General features: G+C 38.8%; 2 protein-coding genes across 2 annotated transcripts; both read left to right on the forward strand.

Annotated features, from left to right (window-relative positions):
• The first annotated feature begins 1993 nt into the window (after positions 1–1993).
• Positions 1994–8304, forward strand: LOC141622835 (photosystem I subunit O-like). Its single transcript, XM_074438854.1, has 4 exons — positions 1994–2252; positions 2379–2454; positions 3009–3191; positions 7997–8304. The coding sequence occupies exons 1-4, from the start codon at positions 2156–2158 to the stop codon at positions 8085–8087; spliced, it is 447 nt and encodes a 148-aa protein (XP_074294955.1). The 5' UTR covers positions 1994–2155; the 3' UTR covers positions 8088–8304.
• A 100-nt stretch (positions 8305–8404) lies between these two features.
• LOC141622834 (uncharacterized) lies at positions 8405–9963 on the forward strand. Its single transcript, XM_074438853.1, has 2 exons — positions 8405–8962; positions 9069–9963. The coding sequence occupies exons 1-2, from the start codon at positions 8891–8893 to the stop codon at positions 9795–9797; spliced, it is 801 nt and encodes a 266-aa protein (XP_074294954.1). The 5' UTR covers positions 8405–8890; the 3' UTR covers positions 9798–9963.
• Positions 9964–10168: the final 205 nt, after the last annotated feature.

Raw genomic sequence — 10168 nt, forward strand, 5'->3', positions numbered from 1 at the left:
ATTGCTTTGGCATGTAACAAACAAGAGAAAATATATTGCAAAAATGGATTGACTAATCAAACTTGAGAATATAAACAATTCACAGATAAACAAACTAGAAGAGAATTTATACCAATTCTAAGAAAAAGTTGCAATCTTGGATTAATGGAAGAGAGTACCTTCACCAATCTTCAAATACAACCTAAATACCAAAATATAAACAATTGAAACTAAGTAGATCTATATTAGTTTAATATGTAATTAAGGAAATATTAGTACTTGCTTAATAAATATTGCATAAACTTAGAGAATTCTGAAATCTAGGGTATATCTATATTTGATTAGGGAAGGGGTATTTATACTATTTCATTAGATTAGAGGAAATGAGGAAATAAAGCCCATTTCTTGCAGCTGACGTCCTATGCCGGTCAACCGGCTGCCGGCCACCTTCACCGGCAGCGACATCTCCAATTTATGGCGAAAATCTGGCTTGGGAATCTCTCTGCCGGTGGACCGCCTGCCGGCAGAGAGTTCTTCTTCTTTGCTTCTTCTTCGTAGAGGGGGTGTGTGCCGGCTGATCGGCTACCTATGCCGGCAGCGGGCTCTTGATTTCTTGCTCCAAAAATCATCTTGGAAATGGCTAGGTGTTGGGCATGTGTTCCCTGCCGGTGGGCCGGCTGCCGGCAGAGAACTCTTTCTCAACTTTTTCAATCCTCTTCTCCCATGGCAGTGTTCCCTGCCGGTGGAGCGGCTGCCGGCCTGTCGGCAAAAGGCAATGCTGCACATTTTGCCTTCCTCTTCTTCATGATTGGTCATAGAACCGCCTTTTTTTCCCCGATTCCTCTATAATCGCCTCAAGTCCTGCAAGAGGAGCACAAATTCATAGATGCGGGTATCGGGCGCAAAATGCAAGGTAAGGCACACTAAACCGACTCGATAGGAGTCAGAATGCTTGAAAGAAGAAAGGAAATTTGGTGCAAATGAATCATATATCAAGGATACACCTACCGGTTCAAGTTCAAGATCTAGACCGAAGAGAGGTCGCTCGAGAATGGGCTAATGTGTCAAAATATTCGATGGAATTGCTTAATTTGTATGAACTTTGGTTCTTTATTTGTTGTATAAACTTTAGTTAATTTAGATGGAATTGTTGTATGAACTTTGTTCGTTATTTGGTTATGAATGACATTGGTGAACATTTCGGGATTTAAAGCAAGTGTTTGGAGTGTGAGAATGGGCTGTGTATGGCATTTCTAAGATGCAAATGCTGGATGTGTTGTTTGGTCTGGTGTATTGGTTGCTGGCTGTGTTGTTTGCAGCTTTTTTTTTACAGTTTTTCGACTAAATCGCCAGTTTCCCAGAGGCTTCACCCTTTAATGGTGTGAAATCTGGGTAAGCCGCCAACTTTTCCAGCAGCTTTCCTCTTTTTTCTAAGGCAATTCCCAAACCCCTCAATCTAGTAGCTAGGCTAAAATGAGAACGTAATACTATTGGTAAAGCCTTTAGGTTCCCGAGCGGCTTTATTTCTTCCCAATTTTTGCTAAACTTCCTCAGTTATTTGGAAATAGGAAGTTAAAAAACTGGGAAAGCCGCCATGTTTGTTAGCGGCTTTGTAGAAAAACTGAAAAAAGAATAAAAAGTGATGACGTGGATCCATTGGGCCAAAATAGTTTCAAACCAACCCGAAATTCCTAATTATTTCCCTAATTAACCCCAATTAACAAAAAAAATTCTAAATTTTTGGGATAGATTAGCTGGTAATTAAGGCCCCCAGTCTGTAGATAATGCACAAATTCTCGTTTAGGACCGACATATCTGTTTTTAATAAGAAATGGGTCAAATATATAGATAAGACAAAAAAATGTATAGAGAATAATAAACTCTTATCTTATCTATCTATATGAGATAATATTTGACCCGCTTTTATATCGCAGATAATGTGCTATCTGGTTTTCTTTTGAGCATGACATATGGACCTATATTAAAATTTTATCCACAAATATCCACATGGCGCGAATCGATTGACTAATTATCCATCCAGGAAATCTTAGTTGTCTCTTTTACATGGTCCACCTCAAACCACAACTTGTGTTTGTATGGTTATTCTTTACATTTGCATGATTATTTTGTAACCAAGAAAAAATAATAAGCAAAAGAGAAGAAAATCTTAAGAAAAATGGCAGCTAGCAGTTTTGCAGCATCCTCAACTGTTGTTGGTCTCGGCACTTCTACTCTCTCTCGCTCTTACGCGAAGTCTACTACCCTCTCTTCAGGTAATCCGTAATCATCCTTTCATTTCGTCATATTTTTCATGATGCAGTTCTCGACACAATTTCCTTCAGTTATGTACACAATTATGATCAAGTGTGTGACTATAATTTATTTGTTTTGGTTCATAGGCTTCTTGAAGTCGAAGGTTGCTGCAGTGAACCCTCTGAGGCAAGCTTGTGGCACTTCTGGTGGAAGATTTACCTGGTTAATTACTCTTTATCTCGTCTTTCGATACTTTGACTTGTTTAGAACTATCCGATATAGGTGTATGTTTAAGTGTCGAACTTTAATTTCTTATGAAACGTTTTTTTACTTAAAATGAAGTGTATAAATGTCATACTCATATCCAACCTTGCATTGGGTATGTCATATAATGTGCAACAACAACAACAACAACAACAACAACAACAACAACAACAACAACAACAACAACAACATCAGAACCTTAATCCCAAAATGATTTGGGGTCGGCTGATATGAATCATCCTTTAGAACGCACACCTCAAAAATGCGAAAAAATAGAAAAAAAAAAAGGAGTGAAACATAATACAAAAGGCAAGTAAACTTTTAGGTTTTAAAATCGAAGTCCGGATTTCTTTTATAAAAACTTAGAATTTAAATTCGACATATAATTGTTTATTATCCTAGTTTATGATTGTTATTGTAACATGGAATACATCATATGTTTTGTTGCATCTATAATTTGTTATTATTGTTTGCCTAAGACATTAACACAAAGATGATGGTATGTATAACAGTAGCTTTCAAAGAGATTGGCTGAGGAGAGACTTGAATGTGATTGGATTCGGGTTGATAGGATGGTTAGCTCCATCGAGCATACCCGCTATTGATGGCAACAGCCTCTCGGGACTCTTCTTCTCTAGCATTGGAGAGGAACTCGCTCACTTCCCCACTCCTCCCGCTGTCACTTCTCAGTTTTGGTAAGTTTCTTGTAAGACGGTCTTCTGTTACATGTTGTGAATTTTGTGAGTTTTATGTGAAAAACAAATATGAGGAAGGAAGAAAATTACTTGCTTTGATTCTAATGAAATTACAAGGCTTATATAGCAACAAACTAGTGCAACAAACATCATATTGTAGTCTAAGAAAATGCCCACTAAGACCATTTCCTAAGGCCACTAACAAGTGGTAAACCCACTAAGACCATTGTGGTAAACCCACTAACAAGTGGTAAACCCACTAAGACCATTGTGGTAAACCCACTAAGAAGTGGTAAACCCACTAAGACCATTGTGGTAAACCCACTAAGAAGTGGTAAACCCACTAAGACCACTAATTGAATTAATATTTCCAATACCTCCCCTTAATTCAAATATCGCAAACTCCAATTTTCTCCATGAAATTCGATGCTTGGCTTGGAATAAACTTTTGGTAAACAAATCGCATTCGTTCATTGGTGCCACGAACTTTAACTCAATTTTTCCTTCACCGACTAAGCCTCGATAAAATGATGTGAACCTCAATGTGTTTGGTCCTGGCATGATATGCAGGATTCTTAGTCATAGCAATAGCAGACTTGTTATCACACCATATCACAAAGAGCCTTACTTTGTTCATTCCCCAAATCGACAAGAACTTTCTCGGCCAGATTGCTTGCCTCCCACCGCACCTCTTTGCCACATACTCGCCTCACTAGATGACAATGCTACGTGTCCCGCTTCTTTGAACTCCATGTAATAGCACAGACCTAACATGAACACAGACCACTCGATGTACTCTTTTCTGTCATCAAGACTTCCCTTGATCACTATCTGTGAATCCAACCAGATCTGAAATCTTGAGGTTTCATACCGATTCCCTTCTCTCTACTGTTCGCAATGTACCTTAAAATCCTCTTTGCGGCTCTAGATCCGCTTTGTTGGGCTTGTGCGAGAAACCTAGAGACCACACTAACACTTGTATGCAATGTCCGGTCCGGGTGTGAGTGAGGTAGTTCGAGACCACCCACAATGCTCCTGAACTGTTTCTCATCATCCGCACTACCGGTGCCATCTTCCCTCTCAGACTTCTCATTTGCATTCATTGGTGTGATTGCAATTTGAGAATCCTCCATTTCGAATTTCTTGATAAATCTTTTGCATACTTCCTCCGAGACACGGAGATACCTTCTTGATCGATTCACCTCTAATCCAAGAAAATATTGCGACTTTCCTAGATCCGTCATCTCAAACTCTTTCATCATAGCCTTTCGAATTCATTCAAAGATTTCTTGAGATGAACTGACATAAATTATGTCATCTACATACACACATACCACCAAAAACCCAGCATTAGATGTTCTTTTGGTATACAAAGTTGGCTCATTTTCACTTCTGTCAAAGCCACTCTTTGCAAAGAATGCATCTAATAATTTGTACTGGCTCACAGGAGCTTGCTTGATCCATATAGAGCCTTCTGCGGACTGTAAACCTTTCCCTCTTCTTTCCTTTTGACAAAACCAGTGGTCGTTCCACATAGACCTCTTCTGCAATTCTCCATTCGAAAAGGCCGATTTAACATCAAAGCGATAGACTGTCGGTTTGAGTTGAGTGACAGAGCTAAAATGACTCTAACTGTCTCAAATCTTGCCCCTTTGGTGAGAAAGTCTCCTCAAAATCAATCCCCTCCAATTGAGCATACCCTTTGGCCACTAGTCTGGCTTTATGCTTTTGTATACTCCCATCTGTGTTGAATTTGGTCCTGAAAACCCATTTCAACCCAATAACATTTTTGCCAACTGGTAGGTCAACTAGTTCCCAAGTCTTATTCTTTTGAATAGACTTTATTTCTTCTTCCATAGCAAGTCGCCACTCAACTTGTTTTGCAAAGCATCAACAAAGTGGATTGGCTCTGCAGTGACTAGAGCAAACCCACATGTTTCATAAATTTCTTCCATGGATCTCATCTTCCTTGGAGGTGACTCATCAGAAGAAGATGAGTCTTCTGATGTTTCATTTGTTTGGTGGTGTATTTGGTATTGCATCCAACTCCCGATTCACATTTTGATTTTCTTCTTTTGTGGTTTAGACTCGGACTCAAATGTAAATACTCTTTGATTATCACTTTGTGACCAATCCCAGACTTCATTTTTCAAAAAAATAACATTTCTTTTGATTATTACATTTCCATTTACGAGGATTATATAACTGTATGCCTTTGATCGAGTAGCATAGCCAATAAATATGCATTTTCTTGACTTTTCATCAAGCTTTGACCTTAGATTCACTAGGGAATATGCTATGCACCCAAACACCCTGAGATGTTCCACATTTGGCCTCCTTCCCTTCCAAATCTCATAAGGTATTCTATCTTGAACGACCCTAGATGGTGAGATGTTCAAGATATATATCTGCGATTGACACACGCTTCACCCCATAAATCATTTGGTAAACTTCTTCCCCTTAGCATACTTCTTGCCATCTCAACCACAGTTCTATTCTTCCTCTCTGCAACACCATTTTGCTCAGGGGTATATGGAGCGATCAATTCTCTATTTACACCCGATTTTCACAAAAATTGTGAAATCTTTGGAAGTAAACTCACCTCCCCTGTCGGTCCTCGGACACTTCAATTTTTACCACTCGACGAGTTTCTACCATAACCTTGAATTTTTGAAATATTCAAATGACTCGGACTTGACTGCAGAAAGTATACCCAACTCATCCTATCTAGTCATCGGTAAATAATAAAAAATATTTACTTCCTCCTAATGACTCTGTCTGCATAGGGCCACAAAGATCAGCATGCACCAATTCTAAACATTCACTAGCCCTCCATGCCTTCCCAGTTGGAAATGAGTCTCTAGACTGTTTTCCATAAATGCATCCCTCACAAATTCCAAGTTCACCAATCCCAGGCAAACCATCCACTAATCCTTTCCTACTCAAAAGTTTCAAACTTTGAACATTAAGGTGGCCATACCTAAGATGCCACATCGGCCTTATCATCCTCCTTTCTTTGTCAATGCTCTACCCATCGACTTGACTAAATCAAGGGAAAACATTTTATTCCTTCCCATTGATGTCATGGCCACTATCTCATTTGATTTTTTATCCTTAATTTCACAAGAATTATTATCAAATGATAGTGAAAAACCAGACTCAAGCAATTGACCAACACTTAACAAATTATAGGCCAATTGAGGTACATATCGCACATGATGAAGTAATTTAATATTACCTTGCTCGAGTTTGATCGCAATGATCCCAACACCTTCCACACTTAATCGCTTATCATCCCCAAGTCTTACTTTGCTTATCTGGATTCATCCAAGTCTTTGAACAAAGACTTGGTACTTGACATGTGATTAGAGCAACCACTGTCAATATACCGGACATTCCTGCAGTCTCTTGTGCCCCATTGCTTGTCGAAAAAGCTTTTCTTCCTGTTTCAAACAATATTCACTTTTTGATCGGTGTTCGATCCTTCTCCTTCGCCAGCGTGAGTTCACCTCCTTATGACTGGCTTGTTACGGTAGTAACACTTCATAGGACCCTTTGGAGTGTCCTTAGCTTGAGTTTCGGATGGCGGCCGGATGTCCCGCCACGTCCTCTTCCTCTCGAAACCTCCCCTTCCTCTACTCTTCCGGCACTGTTTGATCCGTCCTTGGAAGACTCACCCTTGGAGACAAATGCCTGCTCCTCCTTCTTCTCTGAAGATCTGTTGACTCTTTCTTCATGAGCTAACAGTGAGCCCATCAAGTCATCAAATGAATATTTCTCTAAGTCATTTGATTCCTCAATGGCGATCACAATGTAGTCATACTTCTTTGTCGGGCTCCTTAACACCTTCCCAACAACCCGCTGCTCATCGATATTTTCTCTCCATATGCCCTCATCTCCGCACTACTCTTGATACCCTGGACAAATAGTCTTGTGCGGACTCTTTGTCACTCATGAGAGAAGTCTCAAACTCTCTCCTTAAAGTTTGTAATCTCACCTTGATTACTTTCTTGTCACCTAGATATTCGATTTTGAGAATATCCCAGGCCTCCTTTGATGTAGTAAGCGAAGCAATCCGAGAAAAGAACTCCTCCTCCAAGGCTTGTTGAATGATAAACAAAGCCTTGGCATCTTTCTTTCTCTTCTCCTTAAGAGCCGCATCCGGTTTGTTGGTTTGGTATCTTCAAACCCATTTTCAACCGAGTTCCCGAGCTCTTGTGATCGAACAAGAGTCTTCATCTTCAATTCCCGGAATTGATAGTTGACACCCTTAAATATTGGCAATTGAGAGTAACCATTTGAGCTTGCTCCATTGGAAGCCATGACAAGTCCTAGGATATGAAACCTAGAGCTCTTGATACCAATTTGTTGTGAATTTTGTGAGTTTTATGTGAAAAACAAATATGAGGAAGGAAGAAAATTACTTGCTTTGATTCTAATGAAATTACAAGGCTTATATAGCAACAAACTAGTGCAACAAACATCATATTGTAGTCTAAGAAAATGCCCACTAAGACCATTTCCTAAGGCCACTAACAAGTGGTAAACCCACTAAGACCATTGTGGTAAACCCACTAACAAGTGGTAAACCCACTAAGACCATTGTGGTAAACCCACTAAGAAGTGGTAAACCCACTAAGACCATTGTGGTAAACCCACTAAGAAGTGGTAAACCCACTAAGACCACTAATTGAATTAATATTTCCAATATTACATACAGAAGAATAAACCAGTCTCATGACAACATTATCACGAGACTGTCTCATCCGAGAATTTATAACTGTGTGTGTGTTTGGAATGAATAGGTTGTGGCTGGTATTGTGGCATTTGGGATTGTTCTTGTGCCTAACATTTGGGCAGATTGGCTTCAAAGGAAGGACTGAAGAGTACTTTTAAGAGAACTGCATTATCTATTTTTCTCGTCTTATAATGTACTGTATTCTGTAAATTCAGTTCGACTGTTTGATTTTAGATTCATCTATGTTACCAAAACTTAATCTCGTCTTCCTTTCGACTTTCAGCTATTTGTTCAAATGTATGTTATTGTATAAACTCGCTTTATTGTTATGTACGAAGTATTAATCATATAATTAATCGATACTCCCTTCTTTGATGTTCTTCCCTACGTTTGTTAAAATTTTCACATATTTTGAACAAACGTATGAAAATGGCGTGAAAGGGGGATTTAAAATGATTTGATGTAATTTTCCTATTTAAAAGGATTTGATATATTTTCTAAAAAAAAAATATTGTAAAACCCCATCTCACTCACAAAAAATATTTCAAATCATTTTCAGAATCCGCCTTGATCCGATCCGAATGTAGGATTCGAACTCATTACCTTAGAATATAATTTCAGTACATTTGCACATAGGAAAGAAATTTCATGATTCCTTGAATCATCCGAATTATCTCTTAAATATGGTAATGTTTGATTTGATTAGCTTCACCTAAGAATATAACTTACGCTCATTATTACTTAGGCAAATCACCCAATTTTCGGATCGAAACATTTCATACCGTGGTGTACATAGATCAGACCTCGAGTCGAACCATGCTCGATTCTTGAGTTTTTTTTTTTCGTCTAAATGTCTATACATTTAGTGTTTCATACTAATATCGTCTACAGTCTTTAGTCGATAAAGAGGGTGAATCGCTTTTGTAGTCCTAGGGAAGTTTTACCAGCATAGAAGGTAATTATGGCAGGTTCGCGGTCTTCTACGGGACAAGCACAGAATTTTGATAATGAAGTTAAGCATGGAAACTATGAGGTAAAATTTCTGTCAATTTATTTAGTAATTTTATTTACATAATTAATTGTTTAACTTTGCACCTCACGTTGGCGGTCTGGTCCCGTATAACGTTCAATTAATGCAGGTGTCGAGCCAGGCCTCGGGGGAGATTAATTGTCGGTTGAAAGACGTTAATAAGAGTTTAATTGCGTCAAACGAAATTGTCAAAGTGTTGTATAATATCATGTCGAAAGAAGAGGAGCAATCGTCGAGACTGGCCTTAGTCTCGGCTCTAAGGGTCGAGCTAGATCGAGCTAGGGTCCAAGTAGGTCAATTGGTTCAAGAGCAATGGTATGATGCTGATGAAATAGATGTCCGTTTGAAGCGGTTTTCAGAGGAAATGGAAGATTGGAGGAGAAAAGGAAAACAAGAGATCAAAAAGGCGATTTCAAGTTTGGCTAGAGAGGTCAAAATCGAGAGGAAAATGAGGGGACGAATCGAGAGAATGAACATAAAGCTTGGTTCGGAATTGGCTGACATGAGGACTCGTCTTGAAAAAGCGCAGTTGGACGAAGAAAATGAGAATGTCGATTATGAAGTAAAAAATGAAGGTGATGCTGGTAAAGAAAATGGAGAGACGGCGTCTCAGTATTTTGACGGGATGGATGAGGATTCGAGTGATAGTGAGCTTCTCTCAATCGACTTAAACATGGACCACTCAACACGGGATCTGAAGGAAATGAATTGGCAAGACGTCGATAGTAGTCCTGCAATGTCTAGTGACAAAATAATGTCGAGTTTGAGGGAAGCTTGTAGCGCGCTTTTGAAGGATATAGAATCAAAGAGGCAGATGTCGGAGCTGCAAGAAAATTAATATACTTGATCCCTTCGAGTTTTATCTGATAAATTTGGAACGATACAGAAAATTAATGCACTGGAGGTTCGGAAGAGATGACATCTACTATGACAGCATGTTTAATGTAATTCTTGGTACAATTCTACATTGATCTTGTTCGATTAAACTTGACTAATTTGTTCAAGATTTTATTTTTCGGGGTTGTGCCCATTTAGGCTGTGTTTATCCACAGACTCATCTTTAGACTTCAGACTCTGTCATCTCAGCTTTCCACTAACTACTCAGACACTCTCAGACTCACTTAAAATATACATTTTATCCTCATACTCATTTCAGACTTTGTCACCTCAACTTTCCACACAATCTACAATATATATATATATATATAT

This window comes from Silene latifolia, chromosome X (genome assembly GCF_048544455.1).
Source record: "Silene latifolia isolate original U9 population chromosome X, ASM4854445v1, whole genome shotgun sequence".
Taxonomy (NCBI): domain Eukaryota; kingdom Viridiplantae; phylum Streptophyta; class Magnoliopsida; order Caryophyllales; family Caryophyllaceae; genus Silene; species Silene latifolia.